Genomic DNA, 24,486 nt, shown 5'->3' with positions numbered 1-24,486 from the left:
CCAAGAACCTTCAGATCTTCAGTCTAATATTAATGGTCTCCCAAATGAGCTATCGTATAGGAAAGATGATTCGTTTGTTTAACGAAGGGAAACTTTTTTTTTCTTCATATATGTTGATTATTGAAAGACAAAATGACAAAAGAACATGCCTAGTTACCGATTTTAGTAGATTTGCTTTATTAGGTTCGATAGGACTTTAAAACATGAAGCCACTGTTACGCAGATTGCTATTTTAATTATTGCTATCTTAAAAAAAGGTAGTAATATGCAATACGAATGCAACTCTGAGAAGTACCACCTGTTCTCACACGCATTCAAGCGCTGCAGCAAATATAGAACCATCAATGCTGAACAAATTTGTAAACTAACTGTAAACTACGTAACACCATGACCAAACAGTTCTTGTCAGTCAGACGCGCTGGTGCATGTCCAGTATGTGCCTAACGTCAATCAGGTGTCACGTTCTTGGTGGTGCAACGTTATTGGCACTCAAGATAAAAGTCAACAACAGACAGTCTGAATTAAAGCCTAGTAAAGGCGTCTTTCTTCGCTGTCACGTATTAAAATAACTGCACACTGGGACAGAAGCACAATTCACCATCTACTTTTACGGCCGAGAACATCACATATTCCTGATATTTTCCAATTACATCTTATCACTTGGACTTGCCATAGTTCATCTGGTGTAACAAGAACCACCTAGTTAAGGTAAGTCTTACGGGTCACACCTTGAAATGTCTTCAGGCCTTGTTACGTGGTGACCGTTAAGAAAAGCCTACACTGCATGGGGGAATCATTTCCTCATATGACTCGGATATCAAATGTTCTTATTTGCATCGTTGTACCCAACTGAAGTTAGCAGGCTGCTACCAAAACCAATATCCGAAATATATATGCAATATGAACCCTGCAGAGGCAAAGATTCCTAATGACTCCTCAAGTATTAGTAGAAAAAGCAATAGAATGTATGTTTATGCATATTACACTAAGCTTTTATAGGGGCGCTACAATGACCTGTTGACTGATTTGTATGTATATCTTAAGCCTACTGTCCCTTTGTTTTGAGTGTCACTGACAATGTTCACACATATCTAATCAAACCGCTTGTATAACTCCTCTATATGTATTGTTTACATGTGTACATTGAAGAAAAGACTCCATTTTGAAGGACAGTGTGCTTGCTTCTTCCAACGTTCCAGCTAAGCATATTGAAGGTAAAATTGCCACCACAGCGAACGAGATGAAAAAAACAAACTTATTTTTGCTCATAACTAAAAACAGTTCTTTTTTCCCTAAGCAGAAGAATTGAAATCCAATGAGCGGAAAACTGTCCAGGGAGGTTCTTAAGATATCATCAAGCTGATCAAGAAAGAATACTGTTTCATTGAAGCAGAGAGTTGAAGCAAGCAAGGTATGTTTTGTACTGACACACTGTTCATGAAATATTCTTTTCTGTAATGTAACGTTGACTACCAATAAAACGTGAACTTTTTTATTGATATTAGATAAAGACTACTGTTAACGAACACTACCACATTTCATATGTACTAGTAGTATTTGATGAACATTACTGGCTGCTTGTACCAAACGAATGATACCCGTATCCGTATATCTGCATTATGTTATCGTTCTCGGCAAAAAATCCCAATTCTATTAGATAGACTCGATGAGGAACCAAAATTGGATTTGTATGACCTATAACTTTATGTTATGTACGTTAAATTTAACTTTTGATTTAAAACAATAAAAATATAAATAACACACAAACGCACTCAAAACCTACAAACTTCATTTCTTAATCAATGATATTTGGTCAAAGTTCTTATGATAATTTGGGTTGTAAATTGTCATTCAACGGTCGCCGTCTCAGTAAAAGGTGGTCACAATTTACATGTAATTTTACTTAAAGAAAAGCTAGTAAGATTCAATGCAATTAACTGCTTAACAAGCTTAAACAACAACGTAAATATTGACTTCCAGTGTTTTACCTATTAAAGAGCCAAAGATGTGCAGCTGTACTACCATCCTGACCTTCTGCATGGCCCTGGTAAGCCTGACTGCAGCTTTACAAGCCTGTACCTCCCCGGATGGACCAGGAGTCTGCAGCTGTAGCGGTACAAGGGTTAACTGTGATAACAAAAACCTAGATTCAATCCCTGATAACATTCCATCATCTACAACATATCTAACACTTCGCCACAATAAGATAGGGGCAATTGAAAATACAAAGCTTCAACACCTACCAAATCTAACAAGGCTTAATATTGATAACAATGAGATAACAATAATCCTATCACAGATATTTGTTGGATTACAGAATCTCCGAGAGTTATACCTTCATAACAATAGTATTAGTGTCGTAGAGCCAGGGAGTTTCCAACACTTGGTGGAGCTTACAGTTCTTTACCTTCATTATAACAGACTAACATCCTTACCTAGTGATGCTTTTGTCAACTTGAACAAACTTAGAACATTATCTATTTCTCATAACCAGATTTCAACACTAAACAATCATACGTTTGCAGGGTTGTACCAACTCTCATACCTTGGTACTTCTCATAACGAAATACGATCTCTTGACGATGGCATATTTGCCGGCTTAAACCAGCTCTCATACCTCGATATTTCTTTTAATTTCATTGCTGTGATCCCCTCCTCTGTGGCTAGCTTGAAAAGTCTCAGATACTTTAATATGTCATATAATGAGGTAGCAACTATTCAGCCAAACATGTTCTCTAGTCGCTTCTTTGAAACTTTGGATTTATCACATAATAATATCACTTGGGTACGTGATTGGACATTTTCCAACATTACTTTTGATATTGGATTTACACTTAAACTAAAAGGGAACCATATAAAACAGCTGGGCAAGTACAGCTTCTATAACATTAGTTCTAAATATGACCATATGGCATATAATCATGCCGACATAGATTTGTCTGATACGCAGCTGGAAAGGATTCACGAAGAGGCATTCACATACACGCTCAGAAATGTACACTTTGGTTCTTTCAAATTCCAAGACAATAACTTAGAAACTATTCCGTCCACTCTATGTGATTTCAGTACTTACCCCTATGATTTTCGTTTCAATCTGTCTAACAATCATTGGTCTTGTGACTGCCGGATGAGGGAAATCCTAAACTGCCCAAACTTAGGAGATGAAATCATCTGCCGATTGCCTCCTGTATTGAACGACATCAGGCTTTCCGACCTTACCCTAAGCAACCTGGCTTGCTCTAGCCCCATCATTCACAACATCAGTCCATCTCTAATAGGGGAGACTTTGACCGTGAACTGCCATGCTACAGGCTCGAACCGACCCGCAATAACATGGTCATGGACACCTGTTCAACCTAACGGACTACCAATAGTCAGATCACATGACGAGGTCAGTACAACAACCCTGGGCTACAACAGTGTTGAATCCAGACTGACAATTAACCGTAGACAGATTAGTGACCAGGGCCATTACACATGTCATGCATCAAACGTTGTCGGGGATGATAGGAAAACCTTATCCCTCTTTGTAATTCCTGCTGAAACGGATGCAGTCCCATCAACGACAAATATACCATCAGTGTGCATTCCATCACACGCCACGGAAACTGTCCCGTCAATGACAGGACCATCCACATTGTCCATTCCTCTATCTGCCACTGTGACAGAAACTGTCCCGTCAATTACAGAGCCATCCACATTGCCCATTCCTATATCTGCCACAGAAACTGTCCCGTCAACTACAGAGCCATCCACATTGGCCATTCCCTCATCAGCCACAGAAACTGTCCCATCAACTACAGGGCCATCCACATTGTCCATTCCCTCATATGCCACAGAAGCTGTCCCGTTAACAACAGGGACAGTCGCAGGGCTATCACCGTCTACTAACGCGGTAGCCCCTGGTCATGAGGAGAATGTTGCACACAGCTCTGCAACACTAATTGTTGCAACCGTTGGGTCCTTCATTGGTGGTGTAATACTATGTATCATTGTCGCTATGATTGTGTACATCAAAAGACGGGCTAACAGAAGTTTGGCTAACAAATCCTCACCCCAAGACGCAACGGTTGCCACGGCACAAAGACGGCGAGGAGTTGACAATGCTAATCTAGGATTTGAAGACGATGACGGTGAATACGAAGATGTCAATCTTTACGAGCTAAGAGCCAATGTGTATCAGAACCAAACCTTACAAAGGGAAGGCCCTGGCGACCAAGATGATGTGGGTAGGGACGGACGTATTTACGACCAAATACCACAACAGGGACTTGGAACTGCAGCAGATCCGGGGGAAAGTGAGAACCATCTGTACCAGGATCTCCTTGAGGAACGAGACCACATCTACACATCTCTGCAGAGGGAAGGGCAAAGAAGTGAACCGCACCGCCCTGTTCATTAGTGGTGCTAGGAGTGGTGGTCTTTATTGAGAAACTGTACTAAGTCGTCTCTATCAAACAATTTTTATAGATTTTTTTTGCCTTGGCTAATAACTAACCTCCAATACTCCAGTAACGCTAGCGCTTTTAGGTTTCAGAACTGTAAGAATGCGTATTTTGGCTGAGGGTGTAAATGTTAGAGTGCATATATCCTTGAAAGAGCACACATAGAAATGGAATTTGTATACTGCATGTATAAGACATTAGCAGACATAAAAAGATTATCAAAAATCACCCCACTTAAAAGTCAGCTTTGCTTGTTGTGTCCGGCACAAAGGATGTAATGAATTTTAGAGCCCCCTCCCCCAACATTACAAAGTAATGTAAAATTTTAAAGAATACATAAACTTAAAGTAAAAGTCATTTCATAACATAGTAATCGTTACTCTATTTCTATTTCAAAATAACACAATTTGTGTAAATAGGATTTTGTGTGAGGTAAACGTTGTTTTAGATGCTACGTACAGCACTATAATCATTTCAAGTATATACAAGATACATAGGCGTTTTGATGATATAACTACGGCCTATCACTAGTACTAGTACTAATAAGCCTATTGATATAAGGAAGAGTATAATAAACACGATAGATATGTAAAGGATATTCATACATAGTACGTCACTGCACTTTTTGCCGTGTCAATAAAGCTTTAATGTAATATATGCAAGAGATAAAGACTTTGTCCCTAGGGGTTCGAAGTAAAACATCAAAGTTACATAATTAAGAAAATTCTTTTGTTGATCGAAAAACAAATAAATCAGCATAATTGGTAATACACTTTACTTTCGGGATGTTTATATTTAATGTATCTAGAGGTAAAGACTCGGACATAACTTGACTTTATTTGGATCGACATTACTATATCACTATCATTTATTCAGAACTTTGTTACTGACAGGCGAACAAATGAACGTTCGAACACAATTAGGTATTAGGACTAGAGAGAACTATTCATTAAGCCAGTGAATAGGACAAACAGCGATAGAAGACTATGTATACGTAACAACAGAATCTTAAATAATTATTAAGGAGGATATATTCTTGCACGGTACAAAGCTAAGCCTTAGTCTAGGTGAAAATGCTCTGTGGTAAAAAATTGTTTCTTAAGTATTTGTTATAAGATTTGATGTAGACTGAAGGGTCTATGGGTATGATTGTTATCGCTATAGACATGGTATTAAATTTCATATTGGATTGTTCTGTGTATTAAATGTTTTGTACTAAACTTCAAGACAGACTTTTCTGTGCGCATTGATGTGAAATTTTGAAATTCTCTTATGTGACACACAGTGAGATAGGCAGTCACAACTAGGATAAACTTGTACGCTATCTGCAAAATACACATTAAAATAGATAAAGCAAATGTCTAAGGCTACAAGATTGAATAGTGATGCATATACATGCTGTGTAAATACCACAGTATATTAGTATGAGCTAATGATATCCGAATATGTTTATACAAACATGGAACATTTATATTAATGAAGAAAACTTTTGTATATACTGTGTGTCTCGCAAATTCTTAAATCCATTTATAAACACTTCCCAATACATGAAGTGCAATGCCTTTCAATTAATGTGTTTTGCCCTCACAGATCTAGCACAATATACATTTGTTTTGGTTTAATACAGATCTCCATTAGTGACTGATATGTCACTATTCGTCCTGGAGTCCGGGTGATTTGTAGAGAATCACAAACTCTAGACAGAAGGATTTGCACCATCGCACACCGCACTATATATCGTATGTGTAGTGGGTTCTATAACGTGTATGTGGATTTGGCTCTTGCCAAACAAGGGACCTACATTTAACGTCCTATCCAAGGGTTGGCCCTAGTCGAAGGTAGGTCTGCAATCTAATTCAATGACGGGCTGCTTCGAATTACTCAGCTTCATTTTTATATCATTTGAGCGACTATAAGGCCATACTGATTTGATCATCACCATAAAAACGGCTAAATTGGGGCAAAGGTGCCTCCGTGAACAAACTCCGCCGTACTTCAGCAGTACATCAAGAGTACCTCCGCATCGTGAGATAAACCATTTAGTGCATCTGGCTGCCAGTGCCACTGGACAGGCATTGAGAACATGGCAAAGTTAGAGAAGATTAGGTTTCTTTACCACAACAATTCACTTTCAGACATCCACGCATTTCACACATTTTCAAAAAGGCTTCGATAACAGTGCATTCGAAGACAACAAGGCCAAAAGTTTTCAGTTCATTTTCGGGGCAGGCGAGCTCGTCGTGGGACAAACACACTGTCACGTTCATCGCAAGATTTGTAGATGATAATCACACGTGCTCACGGCACAAGATGAGCATGATTCAACAGCAATCTTGAAGTTCTTTTGGTGACCAACAACTCGTGTAAAAGTGTGAAGAACCGTTGCATTATCGCCCGGATCTACGGCTGAATGGGTGAAATTGAACGTACGCTGCCAGTTTCCCGCCATTTTTAATGCTACGCCAGCAGTAAAGTTTTACGTCATAGCGGTTGTGACGGACCAAAATTATGACTTTTTGTATGCTCACGCAGGTTTTTGTTTTGTGCAATTACTAACAGGAAAGGAAGGAACAACAGAGGATGTAAAAAGGTACATAGCGGCAGTTAATTGTGCCGTATTTCGTTCTGCCGGTATTATTGCAAACCCCTTCCAACCACGCGCCCGTTCTCCGTGCAATTCCGCGGTGTGTTCCAATTACGATATTATGTTTTTAGCAGGACAAGAGAGACAAAAAAAGATACACGGAAGAAGTGGCAAAGGTAAGCTGTAACAGCAACATGTAACTGGAGAAAATAATGCGTTGATCATTTTCCAAATTAGTATTGCTTGAGAAATTGCAATAAACCTGCCGGTATTATGCCAATAGATGTTAGGTGACAAAACAAAAAGGTCGAAACAAAACCGTATTTCAATTTCAGAGAGCGAAGATACGTTTTGTCTCGAACATTATCCTTCGAATTAAACCTGCACTACGTTTTGATACCTTGACATAAGGAAATTTAATATCAAACTCCTAAAATATGAATATGCCAACTTACCCCAAGCCAAGACAGTGACGACCAGCAGGTATGATAGTGCATTCATTGTCGGTATATCTGAAAGAGAGTGGAAACACTGTAACGTCATTTGAATACAGACGTGAGCAGGCGGGAACCCATTCCTTCTCCATTATATCCATTTACCCTTCTAATGTCCCACTGAGCCTGCAATTAAAAAGTCATACTTTGTGGAAACATGATAAAAACAAGGGAAACATACCAACTGCAAGGGTGCTTTGATAGAATTGCAGTATATGATGTACGATGAGCTCCAGGAATTATAAAAACAATATGTACTCACGCTCGTACCCAGCGCCGCGAAGAAGCCATAGGTTTAGATTGTGGGCTCAACCAATACACAAATAAAACTATATGGAATCCACAGCTGTCATTTTGTTTTGTTTTTTGTTTGTATCAATTACCTTAGCAAATCGTAAGTTGTGTGACTCTTGTGTGCGTCTCTATGCAACGTGAGACTGTACCCTAGTTAGCTAGTATTTTCTACAGTTACCGAGGCGAAAACAAGACGAAAGTTTACTATTTCGGGGGTAAATGTTGCCACAATGGTGATACGTTATATCAAAGGGAACTTTAAAATGTACCTAATTTGGTGGCGCTGCGAGGGTGTTAGATTACCCTTCTAGATTGCCGAGAGGGGAGTTATGTCACGGAAGGGAGTTTGCTACGGTAGCGAGTTTGGCCTTCTCCACACAACATTCACGTCCCCAGGATACTACCGCCCTCCCAGCATGCTTCGCGCAGAAAAATACGTTCTCTGTCCCAGGGCTGTCTTTGCGAACAAACCGCTAGTAGCCCTCATGCGGCCAAAAAGTGAATTGCATAAAAGACTCGCACACTCATATTCAGTGGAACAAGACAATTTATTACGACGCTGTGAAGGAGCGTGATATGTACTGGTATTCGTATTGCGAAGCCGTCTGTACACGTCAGATGATCAGGTACAGACCCACACAATAACTGAGACAACCACACCCAGCATATACAAAGGAAAACTTGATCTGCCCTCTATCAGCCGCCACCGCCCAAAAGAGACAATGGCCGTGTTATCTCTGAGATGAACCCGAACAACAGTTGTGTATCTATTGACACTGACAGACTGCCACTCTGACTGATTACAAATCCATCATAGTTGACAGTTCGATGAGTTGAAATGACATGCACAGTTGAGAGAACTGACATTAGAAGCGTATCTTTTGTTGGTTGCTTTTCTTCCTCTAAATGGAATAGCCGGATGGAAGATATGACCCAATATATACCCTATATTTTCATTGAGCCCCTTTCGTAACGTCAGAAAGAATAAACAATTTGAATTAGAAATATGCCTTCATCAATTTCACGAATAAGTTTTGAACCGAAATCCATATATCTAATATATATATATATATGATATATATGATTATGTAACTTTTTTTACAGCTATCTTGGTCATTCTGTATGAATTCATAAAAGGTACGCCATACAGCTGTTTATATTAAAGCACGTGGTTGACATGATGTGTATAAAGAAAAAACGAACAACAAATAGGTCTTATATAGGTACATCTTTTTATTTGCTTCCTTTGGTTATATTTCGCAAAAATCTAGTTATACTTTCTTTGAATAATATTTCCTATTGATACATGTACCTTATTGCCACATCTAAGATATTCTGTCGTTGTATCTGATATATAGTTCAAATCACACTTGTATGTGTGATTGGGAGAAATGGTGTTGTAATTTGAAACTTACAATTGAGTCGTTGAACCTAGTTACGTAACATATCTTATGATTATGTTATATCATATTGCATACGAGATATTCATCACAATTATTTTGATATCAACAATGATAATAACGATGCAGAAGTTTTGACAATAGTCTATATCTCTATAACGCTGACTCTTTTGAGTTGTTAACAAAGACGGCCGGAGATTTTTAAGAAACATTAAACCCTCAGTAATAGTTACATACCTTGTATTTTGATACAACTTTCGTACACTTTTATTAGAAAAAAAAACCACCCCAACTTATCAGTTGGCAAAAAATCATGTTACTCGTGAATCATATTTGACATTGATAGCACTTGATTCACAAACTTAGATGAATGTCTTGCCTATGTGACGAAATAAACAAAAATGAGATCAGCGATCTATAAAATCATAGTTACAGATTTGTCATGAGCAAGACCTGTTTTTTTACGATTGTTAACATCCAAAGGACGCAGCCACCTTGGAATTCTGGCACCTTTATTTCGGTACGCATAGATGGTAATGCAGCATGTAAGGGGGAAAGCGTACACATCTTCCCCCCTTACAGGATGCAGTACCACCACTGATTACTAGGTAACGCTTCAATACCACTTGAAGTTCCTGACATAAAGGTACTAGATAACCACATATAAAATGTTCTTTTATAAGTAAGGCTACAGCAAGTAAATTTTGACATCCTATGCAGAGTGCAAAAATAATGAGATAGCGCGAAAAAAACAAGATTTGGTAAAAAAAACAAGATGGCTAAATTTTCAAAATAGACACCATAAACGTCGTAACAAGACCTGAAGTGATAAAACGTGGCATCAAAACTAACAAGTCATTTTTTCCTGTATTAAAGAAGTGAACTAGTGTAGTAAAAGTGATGCTAGTGTGGTACACTGGTATCACTTGCCAAGCCAGCAACATTCATGGCTTCCATATTGGTTGCACTTTTACAACTATCCAACAAGTTTCACTTCTGCAACTATAGTCATGGCTACCTCCCTAGTGTCACTTATACAAGTATAATATTATAAATACAACATTGCCGGTGGTGTTGCTGCGTTCTACGTTAGAATTTGTGTTACCCTCGACATTAAAATGGGACGTAAAGCTCTGACTAAAAAGACAAGAAAAACAACACAGCGCACAATTTTTTTTATCGATGGAATTCGTCAGAGCTCCGTCAGATCGCTTGGCCAAAGCGATGGCGAAAACTTACCGCAGCTTCAGTACGATACCTGTCTTAAATTTGACGTCATCTGCGCCATGTTGGATTACTGCGTACATCTGTAAACCACAGGAATATGCTACTGCTTGATTCAATTACCCGCCAACATGGTCGTCGGGGGATTTAAATTATAGTTAGTACAACGCCAATGAAAAGCCTGTATAACCCCCTTCAGTCAGTATTAACCATGGAAAAATCCTAGTTGATATCGGTCCTACATACAGCTTGGGTAATTGCTAAACAGTCCTATACGAGAATGGCAGTCTCTCCCACATAGGGCATATCTGCAAGCTGTCATTTGCATACGATCAGTTGCATATGATCAGTTGATCGGCAGGACTAGGTTAAAAGCACTAACAAGTATTAACCGATATGCAAATAATGAAAAGACTAATTATAGATACTCCAACAGGAAGCAAAAATAGTGCGAAGCCAAGAAAAGTTTGATGCTAATGAGCCAATTAGCTTCTGTTGTCTGGAGTTAATGTTGTCTCGAGTTGGGAGGCCTGGGCTTGTTCCCAAGCGCCCGACAATTTGCATACCATTTGTATACCATTACATACTGTAAATGCATTTAAGTTCGCGGGGATTTAATTTCGCTGTAGCGGGAAAAAGGACTTTTTGCTGTGGTTTTAAGTTCGCGTTAGCACCATGCACTGTAGTCTTTTACTGCCGTGGAAAAATGTTATTGGTAGTTTTCAATAAAGTAGCCACCGCGAAATCGCCAACATAAAACCACCGCGAACATTTCTGCATTTACAGTAGTTTTTGGTCGTACACCTGCTGATTACCATACCATATCCAGTTGTTTTGGTAACTACAACCTTGCGTATCTTTTCACTTGGATATCTATCCTTCATCGTGGTGTTTGTTGTCTTCGCCCTAAAGTTGTCTACAATCTCCGTATGCAAATCTGCGTCTTGAATATTGTACCTTCCTTTGTTTCAGGATCCAGTATAACCTGCCCATCCGGTTTTCCCATCCACTTCACCACTACATAAACCCGTCTTGACTGCTCTGATTCTGTCAGCACCTACTCTGTAGCCGTCAGGACTTGTATCGCCGTGAAAACATCGTACGCTGGAGTGTTTCATCTCGGTAAGTACTACCTTGACTATATTTTCTAAGCTGTTACGTTGACTTTGACTTTATTCAGATTGCAACATAGACAATACAATGTGGACACATTAGCAGCATGCTGATGTCGTGACAGCATACATACATATAGAATACAAAATTGAACAAATATCAACAGAATGAAATAGCTTGAATGGAATATGTAGATTCATTGACAGTACAACTTGATTGAAAGCAGAGGTAAACATCCGGGGGATGTTGCTATTTCGAGACCAGTAAGGAGTTGTAGCTTCATTGTAGCCTCTACCAGGCGGTTAGAAAATAGTTGACGTTTAACAGATAAATAGAAAACTCGCTAGAGGAGTTAGTTAGCGGCAAACTCGACCAGCTAACACCCTTGGCGTGTTATCTGTTTGTTTTGACAATTTCTACCGTTTCCTCTCTTCGCTGTTGAGCCTGGTAGACTAGCTTTATCGTGCTTAAAGTGTGTTGAAATATTAGACTCCTAGCCAGTAAGGGTGTAAAAAGTTTTCAAGTTACTCGATAAGTGACTCTATTTCCTAGCATTACCATCAGCCTGTGAGTTCGGATCTATGCTTAGTGGTTGTTAATATATTATGTATTTTTGTTTGTTGACATTCTGCACGTTTAAGTTTCTTTGTAACAAACCTACGCAATTCAGGGTATACCATGTGTGTATTTCCCTGCCTATGTACGTTTGAGGAAGAAATGAATAAAAAAATTTGAAAATGGACGTTTTAGACACAATTCGGATTTACTGGGTTTTAACCTAAAAATAAGTTGATAAGTTAAGGATGTGAAAACAACTCAGAAATTGTTCCTTGGATCAATACGTGAAGACAATTTTGTACGCTGATAGTTTATTACTAGTAGCTCCTGTTGTTTGTGTACATGAATGTTCATATAGTAAAGTTATCATTCAACACAACCAGGGTAGTACTTATATCCGACAGGCATCGAAAAAATTGTTTGTAAATACTATCCTGGTTGTGTTTAAAAGAACATTACGAACGTTATATGAGTAATTACCAACCTAATGAAACGGAGGGGCTAATATTGTACTTTAGGAGTGGGAGGACAATATCTCAAATCCACGAAAGTTCGACGTGCAAGACTTGTGATTGAAATTGTACATTGTTTCATAGATTGCCTCGGTTGTTGCAATGGTGATTGTTGACAATAGCCGAGGTTTAGTCGCTAACACCAAATTCTGTGCTGTGTGAATCTTCAACTGTTTTCGACTTCTTATAGACTAAAACAACGACTGTATCTTTTCTTTACAGCATTTTGCTCGCCATGGAAAGCAGGACTGACATCGGACAACGCGGGGATTGGACTGCGAACGGACCGGGCGTTTTCATCGGTTGCCTGTACTGGAATGTAGAGAGCGGGCAAACACTCGTTCCGATCCAGCTTCGTCAGGCTGATGTTAAACTACAAAGACCGCAAGTAACAAGCACGAAGGCTGAGACACCTTACCAGTGTGGGAACTGCAACAGACAGTTCACTTACCTATGTCAACTAAAAAGTCACATGCGGACGCACACAGGAGAGAAACCTTATCACTGTGGTGAGTGCAACAGACAGTTCAGTCAACTGTGTTCTCTGAAGGCACACATGAGGACTCACACGGGTGAGAAACCCTACAGATGTGAGGAGTGCGGCAGGCGGTTCAGTCAGCAGAGCTCTCTGCAAAAGCACATGTTTGTACATACCGGAGAGAAACCGTTTAAGTGTGGGGTGTGCAACATGCAGTTCAGTCGGCAGGGGAATCTGAAGACACACATGCAAATTCACCTGGGACTGAAACCGTTTAGGTGTGATGTGTGCAACACGCGGTTCTCTCGGCTCTGTTCTCTGAATAAACACGTGGCGCGGTTTCACACAAAAAGTTAGTAGGGCACAATAGCAATATGGTAAATGCAGAAGGGACACAACGAAACAAATACACAATGTTTAGCCACACGCGATCTAGCCTAACAAACTTACTCTCGTCTCTTCTACATTTTGGAATCTAACACCACAGCTAAAGTAACTCACATTGTGCACTTCCATGAAGGTTAACACAATACATTCTCCCAACAGAAGTACGGAAAAGAGGCACAATCTCGGTAAAGAGAAGTAATTTAGGAAACAGTGCTATAATCCAATTGCTACTTCTAATATGCAGATTGTTATTGTCATGTGCACGTTGTAGGTAGATTTAGATGTCTTTCTGTTGACTTCCCGTATATATGTTGTTAGTTCACATTGATAGACATCAATGGCAGGTACTAGCAATGCATTTATATCTTAATTCAGGTTACTTCCAACTCTAGTATATGTCTTCGTTGGGAGGTGTTTGTAATGAGTTCATGTGTTGCTCACTTTTGCATGTGTTGAATAAAATGTGAATTTATCTTGTGCGTGTAATCTTTCCTCCTCTTAAAGTGACAAGTATGAGAATCATATTGTACACACAATAACGAAGTGTTAACATATGAATTCAATTTTATTTCAATAGACTTGCATTGATAGATGTGTCCCACCGATTTTGTGGATCCCGCCGACATTCTGAAGTTATCCTCATTGGGATGTCTTGACACAAACGCCCCTGCAGATCCAAAATTAACTGTCGGGGGGCTGAAACTTGCCCCACTTTGTAATGACACTAAAGCTGGCTATCTACCACCCAAATGTTAACAGCACGTCCGGGACAAGAGAAACATTGGAGAAACTACTGTAATAGAATATTCTAATTGAATATTGTGAAGCAAGCTTTATTGGTCCTTCAGACGGCGTGGCCTCCACAGAACCACATTGTATGTAGAACTGTTGTCCTTGACCAAACATACTTCAAAGCATGTTTACCTATTGCGTTTGGTTGGGTTATGACGATGTAAAATTTAAGTCTATTAATACGCCGATCACCTGCGTAGTTCTCAGTCTCGCACAAACCTCTCTGCACGTCGCTCCTTGACGAGACGCCAGTTTACAAGATGTTGTTCCTCCATATGTTTGTGGTGCTCACAGTTCTGCAGTGGTCTGTAGTGACAGGAGAAGGTCGTACAGACCCTTTCAGCCTGGCCCTGTGCAAGGTGTGGGAGGAGTGTGTCAGAACTGGTGGGTAATCTTATATATGTACGAGTTAAAATGTTGTGTAGAGTCTGTACCATATGGAACAGGCTATTTACATATTGCCCATTGATGTATTGAAATTTACACTTGTATGGTCTACTGAAAAATCACGTCAATGTAAAAAAAAACAACTAATGTTCCCAAATTTCCGATACTTGAATACCACGGAAAAATTTATATCTCTCATGCAATTAGATAAGCCATATATTATTGACTCCATTTGTCCTTATGTTTATAACTGTTTTAAGAAGCGAGAAGAAGTTGAACTTGTACATACTTGAATGTATTAGCATATGTAGAGATGATAAGATACCTCTTTTTGTCAAAATTGTACCTTATCACTAGCGCTACGACCTGTACTTAGCTTGTTTGAGCACAAATGTACAATAAAGGTCATTCATTCATTCATTCTCTTCAATTCTTACTTCATACCGACGTTTTCATACCCTTATAAAGGCGACAAGAGGCGAGTGCTATTTCAGCGTAATAAATATTTCCTCTCTCTGTAGACGGTAAAAACTGATGGGGCTTCGTATAGAGCCTATAATACTCGTAGCCCGTCGGACATGTCTAATCAAAAACACAATCACAACATCAAATTCAATTAATGGACGTCGAAGCTTTCTAGCTGCTTAAATCTGGAGCCCTATGAAAGGTGATATAGTGGCAGGTACTGATTAAGCGAACTCTAGATATCTCTTTTTCTAGACGTTGACTTGTGCAAGAGGATGAATGAGTGAGTAAAACTTTGATCCTATGAGGTTTCGGACAAAAACTAATAGATTCACCCATCTACTCATCAAGAAAGGGAAATCTGTTTTAAATCTATTCATATTTGTTATGCTGCTTTAGGCCATTTATTTTCTTCTATCGTTTGGAGCTACCTTTGGTGTCATTGTGCTGGAAATGCCTAACAATTGTAGGCACTGCACTCAACAGCGGTCTTAACTCTATCTACTCCAGTCGCCGTTGACAACTTGGCGCATCCTGATGTCGGGACTCCTCAGGCGATCTGTGGCGACTTTGTGGAAGTTTTAGAGAAGCACGGCGTGGACTGCGGTAAGGGGACAGGCTTCTGATAAAAATAGCTTACTCGTACATGTAACAGTTACCGTATGAAATGTTATATCCAACAATAAGATCAATAAGCCCTTTCACAGAAGTCAGGACGCATGTCCGGCGACAGGAATTGTAGGTAATATGTCAAAGGTAAAGGCCGAAGAAGAAGACAGTCCTTGTCTCGACCATTGTTTCGATTTACATCGTCCAAGCGTATTTCGTTTACTCTTATGGGCCTTACCCTTAGCATATTACCTAGAATTCCTGTCGCCGAACATGCGTTATGACTTCTGTGAAAGGGCTTATAAGCACACCTAAACGCATTTCTATATTATACATCATTTGGAAAAAATAATTAATGACTAATAATGCGGCGTTCACACAAAAAAAAACGGAAGAAATGCATGTGCTGATTTCCATCCCCAGAATCCTCGAACGTACTTGAGGAAAATACCACTGACGATGGACTGACTCCTGTTTCAACGGAGCCCCGTCAGAGCGAGCAGGCGGAAAAAGGTAAGCAGCTGAACTGTCGTATAAACATAAACAGGCACGTGGCACATATCTTAAATGACACCTAAGCTCCAGAATGGGGTGTTTTTTTCTAGTAGCTAATAATTGTAGGAACTAGATAATGCATATTACGTCACGGTTTGTGATAAAAAATTCATTGGTCGCACGCGCACCAAAAAGCATTCAGTATTCAGCACGACTACCAAAGTACACTCCAATACAATTGTAAGCAATGTCAGCCTATGGCCGAATACAATTTCCATAGCAAGGCCTGAAAAATTTTAGATTCAATTAAGGGACGATAAGAAAACTTATAAAAACAAAAAAGGTACCAGAGAGCCTGATATATGTAGGCTAAAAATCTGTGCTTTCCTGTAGAATCTCCACCAACATTTCACGACGAAGAAGAAGGCAAAAGAGACGAAGTACGCGGCTACAAGCAACGACTTCCCGACAACCGTCATCCAGGCAAAAGGCTGACTCGAACGCACTACCTGCAAGATTGCTCCCAGCTTTACACTGCTGGCTTCACAACTGACGGGGTGTACGCTATCAAACCTTTAAATTATGATACCGTGATCTATCCTTACTGTGATCAGACCACAGATGGGGGAGGGTGGACGGTCATACAGAGGAGGTTTAACGGGTCCTTGGAATTCTTCCGCTTTATGGGTGCGTACCAGGGAGGGTTTGGATTCACAACAGGTGAACATTGGTTAGGGTTAGACTTCATCCATGCCTTAACAACACAGAACTCGTACGAGTTGTACATTGAGCTCAAAGACTGGGGCAGAATTGTAAAATACGCTAAATACTCCACCTTCTCAGTGGGTCCGGGGGATGGTTACGCTCTGACTATCGGGGGATTCAGTGGGACGGCTGGGGATGGGTTCGGAACGGGTCTGTCGACATCATCTCGCTATAACATCAACGGGACTAAGTTTAGCACCCGTTCGGACGACGAAGACGTGGGCTCAGTCCCTAAATGGGTAGAAGTGTGTGGCGGTGGGTGGTGGTACAGCTTTGACGGCTGCTATTGTAACCTGAACGGTCCGTACTTTCGAGATTTTACTGACAGCCCATTTTCCGGTTATAACGGCTATGGCGTTACGTGGTGGCCGTTCAACTACAATTCTTACTACTCTCTCAAAGAGACGAAAATGATGGTCCGTCCCAGCGACTGGTCCCACCGATTGATAAACAGGAAACTGAAGAAGCATTAGATACATGGTGTTCATTGCTCATTAATGCCTTTACATCATGTGCAAAGCTGGCATGGCTTTTTCAGGTGGTTGAACAGCATTCGCCAACTCTTCACGAAAAATAATCATAAAGTTGCAAAGTTCCTCCAATCGCTATATCTTTTGGTTCTCATTGAATCATTTTTGTCCATTTGCCTCAGCAAGTACATTTTATGAATGACATCAGCGCGCTCATCAATTTTTTCCTGGCTTAAAAAAAAATTCCTTCATGAGATGCTTTGCATGAAGAGAAAGTACGAACGTGGTCGTATGGCAGCACTTACTTGTAGAAGTGACACTAGTAAGGTAACCATGGTTGTAGTTGTGAAGTAAAACTAGTTGAATAGTAGCTTATAGAAGTGACACCTGCAGGTATGCTAGCCTTGAGTGTAGTTGGAGATATGATTATACCACACTTTGTGCACTTCTTGAATATAGGAATAAAAGACTCGCTGGCTCATAGTGATCCAAGCTGTGTCTCGCCTGCGACTTTAATTTGTTGTGTGAACGAATCAAGTCTACAAGTCAGTCTACAAGTCTTTGGGCAAAGTTGGCATGACTTTCTTAAGGGAAATCGGAAAACACTAGTCAACTTTCAATATTGATGTTTTTCAGAGTTGAGAAAGACATTTTGTATCTGAAGTGTCCTTGGTACTCTGAAATCAGTGACTTGCCGGCAAGTTAACTTTGTTTTACGCATACACGTATTATTAATCATATCATACGTGTTGAGAATGCCATCCTATTTCGCATTGCGTACGGGACGTTATCAATATGGTGGCATCAAAGTTGAACATGGAGAACATAGACTGTGCATGCTGCAACCTCGTCCAATTATATTGTGCGGAAGAAAATTGGTTCGAATTGTATTTGAAGACTTTGACATAACTGCAGACATAACAGATCGATCCTTTCTGTTCATCACTGAAAGGGGTCAATGGGGAAGCGGGCATCAGACTTTTCCTGCATCAAAACTTTTTCTTGTGACTGCTCAAGTCTATACATCTTTAGGCGACCAGAAACAAGATCATGGGTGGTTGTGTCATTACATTAATATACATATGCACTAGTCATATGGGAACTTCACCACCTGGTCACAAGTATGACCCTTGTGTTGCTCCTGATATTGACAGGTTCGCGCGAGACTGAGAACTACGCAGATGATCGGCGTATAAATAGGCTTAAAAGGTACATTGTCATAACCCAACCAAACGCCATAGGTAAACATTCTTTGAAGTGTGTTTGGAATACTCTCCAAGCAGTTGTAAGGCTCCTGCTGATTTATTAAGTTTTTTTTTAAAGTCGTTTTTATCGGGCTTTCTATTTTGTACTCTTTCTTGAAGTCTCGCGGCCGTGGCATGCTTTACACACAAGCTTTAAGTTTGGAGCACCACAAACACATGGATGTCCCACATTTTGTAAGCCTGGTGTCTCGTCAAGGTGCGAGATGCAGAAAGGTTCATGAACTAAGCAGCTAGGGTATAAATAGTCATCGGTCATAGGTTAATACAGCGTAAAGTGTTTGGGAGGGGACGAGAGTAACGGTTTTGAGCAATTTCGCCTGCTTACTGAGACCGATTTATTATCTAGGTATAAAGACTTCATGTAAACTAGGCATTTTCGTCTTCGAAGAAAATATTTCGGTAGACCGTCATTATAAATCTTGATATTAATGATCTTACGAGTCTCACCATATGGTATGGTATCCAAGTAAGGTATGGATTGAAATATCGTTTTTGCCACGTTTCTTCTTCTTCTTCTAATACTGTAATATCTTCAGTTAATTAATGCAAAAGTGGCAAAAGCACTGAATAATAAATGATGGGATTCTTTTACTTGTGACATGAGTAATGTCATTATCAATGATGAACGTTACCATGCATAACGTATGTGAATACGTATGTTACTTGCATAACTTCTACAAAAGATTAACTTGAAAGTTCATCTGTGTTGGTAATATAGTCATTATTGAAATAGTTAAACTGTAATATCCAAGACAAAAATGTGCAACTTACGATCCACTGCTTACTGAGTCACGTGTTCTATCTACAAAATGTAACGTGGTGCAGTTGAGTGGAAAATTTGGGAGAATCTAATTTCTGTGTTGGATATTACAGTTTAACTACTTCAATATTATCTACAGAAACTCTAAATATTTTATGGAGGTATAAGGTCACCGAACTCTAGTTTTATATTGATGCTGCGATATAACTTTTTTTCTTGTCCTGTTAGACTTCATTATAGCCAATTATTGATGCTCGTATTGGCTTGTTTGTATCTCTGTGTTTCAGCAATTTTTAATAATTTTTAACGCCATGTTGCCGTTTATATGCAGCACTGTTTTTCTCAATGCTATGGCAAGTGTCATTCAGAGGATGCGCAAGGGTAAAGTCTACCAGTTCTTGTGGCCCTATTTCTGTTTGTGAAACCTTTGGTGCCCCAACGATCCATACAGAGGTTAAGGGATAGATGAGGTGAGATGAAAGATTTGAGTTCTTGTTTACTATGTCTTTGAGACTGCAAGGTGACGTGTTATGATCCAGACGAGTCAAAGACCACCTTTAAATTTGTTACCAGTACCTTTGAATATTTGAATTTTCTTTCTTTCTTTCTTTGCTTGAAATATGTGGTAAACAAGTATTTGCTGTATTTTGGCTATGTGGACAAAATGTAGTTCTCCAGAAAAATACTGTAATTTTCAACGGAAGACTATATACGGTCGTCGTACATAGTGATTTGTTTTTAATACGATGTAATTGTGTGTTAGGACCGGGTTTTATTGCACATGACACTATTTAAAATGATCTGATGGCAGACTGTTGAATTTGTTCTTTTTTTTAGTTTATTTTCTATTGTCCTATTTACAGTTATCATACAAGTATATACAACACTTATATTATTACCATTACATAATTCTGTTGTTTCTATAAACTCTATGATTGAACAAGATTAACCTTTCAAGTATACAACCTTATTATTTGTGTTTACTAAATCTATGTATTTGTTATTTCTCATTGTCTGTTCACAACAATGGTATGGTCACTATGTCGCTCTTTCAAATTTTGACCATATTTCAAGTTTTGACCATATTGAAAATGGCACAAACAAGCTGTAAGATGAGCAAATACAGTAGAAACCAGATAATTGCACGACGAATTAACGCACACTTCTCTTAACTGCACGGAATCCCCGAATCCAAAACCGGTGCGGTCCAGCCGGATAACTTCGCATTATTGCACCAGCCGGTTAAATGCATGAAATCCACTGACAAATAGACCGTGAAATTAAGCAGCTTCTACTGTATATGGCATAAATTTCACACAAAAAGATATTGGAAAACAGATATTACTGTCGTACAATTCAAATACAAGTTTATTACTAACTCAAGATGAGAAGAAAGAAAAATAGAGAATCTATTGTTCTGCATACCATACTTTGATTTAAGTCATTTGCACAACTTTCTGACTACTAACATAATGAATGCAAGTTGTTTCCGAGAATGTCGTCCATACAATAGAATTGTATTTTTTTGTAATTCTATCACACTTAACACAACCAAAGCAAAACAAATATGCCTTTTGTTTTTCTGTGTGTCTACTTCCTATTTGCTCATCTTGGGTGTGCACTGATAGTCTCTTTAGTTGTGTTGGGCAAATGTTAAACTTTTCCAGTTACATGTATATAGTAATGCTTAGATCCTAAATGATACAGGATGACACTGTAATTCTGTTGCACAAAAAAAAAGTAGATAAATGATACTAATACAGAAACAGTTATCGCCACAAATGTTACAATACAACTTTTAATTAACATTTCAGTCACTTTACCCAAAATTGCAAGCACTAAAACAATGACATGGGGCACACTCGTAGCAATGTACCTTTGCAGGGCGTGCATTATGTTAGTATTCTCTATATAGTTTAAAAGTTACACTTTCTAATACATATATGAAGTTTATAAAATCATAAAAAAGACAATGTAATGATTACTTTGGTAAACCCTGACCTAATTCATTTTGCCCACCCTGAATTCTTTGGACTGCGAGTTTTTTTCTTTGCTGCCACGATTTTTATAATTCTATGCTGCAAGTAGGTAGTCAAGCCCTGCTTGGTTTATGTAAGGTTTTTATATGGTGTGAATGAAGCCGACGAACCAATCAACCAACCAACCAACCTTGTTACCTTGTGTCCCTGTTGTTTCTGCACCAGTGTATATTTGTATTATTATTATATTGCATTGGGTAAGCCGACTACTCAGACTACGTTACGCAACGTTTAACGTTTGTTACAACAGTACACTTTACTCTTTGTTTTCTTTGAAATGATTTACAGTATTGGCTACATAATTTAGGTATAAGACAATGACATTTAAAAGCTGGGCACCTTTTTTTGTACACCAGGTCAGATAGATAACGTAGAAAGCACCAAACAATGGTAACGTTTGTTACAGTCTTTTTTTGTACAGTATTTTGGAAAGCAAGGTGGGCTGCAAATGTCAGTTAGTAGTCCTTTCTTGTTTCGTTAGAAAGCCAGAAAAACTGCAAGCGTCACAAAACAGGCAGCATTCCTAGTCTTATACGTGCGCTAATAAAATTGTCGCAACCACCTTTCACAAGACTCCATGATCAGAGAAGGGAGCGATCTGACTTGATCTGCTAGAGGGCCTGGCTAGCTGGCTAAACAATCAGGCTGGGAACTGGATTGTCACAGTTTGACTACTATTTGAATTCTCATTGTCTTCTCAGGCGATAGCCGTTTTTGAGGGGCTGGAATCCCTTCCGTGGCTAAAATTTCTTCCAAGCCATCAACCAATACGAATGTTGTGGTGCATTTTTTTTTTTGTAAAACCTTATAGGTGTTGTGAGAAAATAAAGAAAGCAGGGATGTTGCCTGTAATTTTGCCTCAATATCAAGTCTGAAATACAGTCGACAACAATTGTTAGATTTCAATGAGAACGCTCTGGAGAGGCTGCCATTCGTAGCTAACTCAGGTGACCTTAGTACGTCTGTAATTGCCTAGTTGCGGCCATAAGACTAGGTTTTAACCACTGAAACCGGGAAGCACCCGTTCTCTTTTCAATAAGTGTAGTGGGCTCTTTAACGTGCTCGAGGCGTGGCTCTCCTGAAACATGTGAATTCAATATAACGTCCTATCCCAGAGACGGCCTAATTTTGGTACTCATTTCCACCTAAGGGATCATGAAGAGAGAAAAGTAGTGTTAAGTGCCTTGCCTAAGGACACAAAATCCGTGGTCTATCAATGAATTCGAACCCAGAACTTCTGGGTTGAGGGCCGAAAACCCTGTCCTTGTGCCACACGATCCCTCGTCCACCACACAATACCACACAGACAGTTTTACAATTATGGGTTGCTTGAGGCACCTACTCCAACACGGCACCCCAGCCCCTAACGAAATGCCTTTCTCAGAATTTGAACCAGGATCTTCTCTCAGAATTTGAACCAGGAACTTCTAGTCTAAATCAGGTGCAAAACTGTGAAGGTGCAATCAGTTGAGCCACAAGAACATGATTCATTTTATCTACCCCAAAATTTTGAACCTGCAAAATTCCAAGCTATTTGTCCTTTTCTGCCATCAGATTAAAAAAAAGATTCCAGGCTACGGCTGGGTATACCAAACTCTGTTGGGTCTTTGTGAGAGGCCTAAAGGTTTCTACATTATAGAAACAGCGTCATCATGGGCATATGCTTGCTTCTCGGCAGTTCATTCAGGCCACAACATTTTAATTTGTTGGTATTTTTCTCCATAGACCTTTTTAAATGAGGTACGCAGCACAAGGAGAACGTCACGAAAACACAGCGAGGGTGGGAAATCTTTAACATGATCTACCAGTTCCGTGGAGTGGATAACGAAATCTCCTTCTATGTTGACCTGTTATTAAAGTTTTGTGTGATATGATGGTAAATATGTCAAAATACAATGTCTTAGATGCAAGCCCTCTGTTGTCAAAAACATTTTAAAAAGACGAGCAAATGGCTCGATGTGGCCAGTAGCAATGCGTTTGCGGAGAGAAGGACATTGAAAAGGACCAGCTTCCACGAGGATTATATTAGTTGAGACTTTGTTGAAAAGCTTTCCCTCTACCTCCTTCAGATGTTTGTTTTGTAAAGAGAGAATTCAACAGAAGCAACGACCGTTTAGCATCAAACCATTGAACAACTTCTACATTTTCAGCAATGGATAGTTCAGCCGATATTGATGTGATTGACTATTTGTTTCGTTGACAGTTGATCGACAGCCGGCCTCTTGAAGAAATTTGGATTTAATAATAGTCGTTTATATTTGCATACAGGAAATTCAGCTGTGAGGCATTTGGTCCTGTACCATAAGAAATATTGCTAGCATCCAATGCTTCAGTGATAGCCTGAGACTGACCCTGCGTTGTCTGATCGTGGTTTTGACCACTGGCGATGCCCATTGCTGTGAATACTGATTGTTTTGTTAATGTTTCCTCACCTGCGTACAAATGATTTAGCTTTAAGGCTAGTACTTCCTTATATGATAGATTTCCAACTCTAACAGATTGAGCGTTAGCCTGAGACTGACCCTGCCCTGTCTGATTATGACCACTGGTCCCTACAGCAGCAGTGGTGTTTGGGTTGGATTCAGTGATGGTCTGAGACTGGCCCTGCCCTGTCTGATCATGTTGTTTGTCTATATCTTCATACTGGTGATCATGGCCACTGGTCACTACAGCTGCTGTGATGTTTGTGTTGGATTCAGAGATGGCCTGAGACTGGCCCTGCCCTGTCTGATTATGTTGTTTGTCTATATCTTCATACTGGTGATCATGGCCACTGGTCACTATAGCTGCTGCGATTTTTGTATTGGATTCAGTGATGGTCTGAGACCGACCCTGTCCTGTTTGGTCATGACCACTGGTCATTGCGGTAGATGTCTGGTCTTGAGATAGTGTGCCAACACCTGTGTACATAGTATTTGCCTTTAAGGCAGCTAGAACGTTACGTGATAGG

General features: G+C 39.6%; 3 protein-coding genes across 3 annotated transcripts; all 3 read left to right on the top strand.

Moving 5' to 3' along the window:
• The first annotated feature begins 2,001 nt into the window (after nt 1-2,001).
• Nucleotides 2,002-4,402, top strand: LOC118421137 (leucine-rich repeat-containing protein 70-like). Its single transcript, XM_035828298.1, has one exon. The coding sequence runs from the start codon at nt 2,006-2,008 to the stop codon at nt 4,400-4,402; it is 2,397 nt and encodes a 798-aa protein (XP_035684191.1). The 5' UTR covers nt 2,002-2,005.
• Nucleotides 4,403-11,426: 7,024 nt separating this feature from the next.
• On the top strand, nt 11,427-13,962 carry LOC118421492 (gastrula zinc finger protein XlCGF67.1-like). The gene is made up of 2 exons (XM_035828805.1): nt 11,427-11,563; nt 12,847-13,962. The coding sequence occupies exon 2, from the start codon at nt 12,860-12,862 to the stop codon at nt 13,457-13,459; it is 600 nt and encodes a 199-aa protein (XP_035684698.1). The 5' UTR covers nt 11,427-11,563; nt 12,847-12,859; the 3' UTR covers nt 13,460-13,962.
• Nucleotides 13,963-14,541: 579 nt separating this feature from the next.
• LOC118421136 (microfibril-associated glycoprotein 4-like) lies at nt 14,542-17,861 on the top strand. Its single transcript, XM_035828297.1, has 4 exons — nt 14,542-14,665; nt 15,644-15,739; nt 16,166-16,255; nt 16,631-17,861. Exons 1-4 carry the CDS (start codon nt 14,542-14,544, stop codon nt 17,473-17,475), a joined length of 1,155 nt encoding a protein of 384 aa, XP_035684190.1. The 3' UTR covers nt 17,476-17,861.
• The last annotated feature ends 6,625 nt before the right edge of the window (nt 17,862-24,486 follow it).

The sequence above is a fragment of the Branchiostoma floridae genome, chromosome 8, assembly GCF_000003815.2.
Source record: "Branchiostoma floridae strain S238N-H82 chromosome 8, Bfl_VNyyK, whole genome shotgun sequence".
Taxonomy (NCBI): domain Eukaryota; kingdom Metazoa; phylum Chordata; class Leptocardii; order Amphioxiformes; family Branchiostomatidae; genus Branchiostoma; species Branchiostoma floridae.
This window is presented reverse-complemented; position numbering and strand designations above follow the sequence as displayed.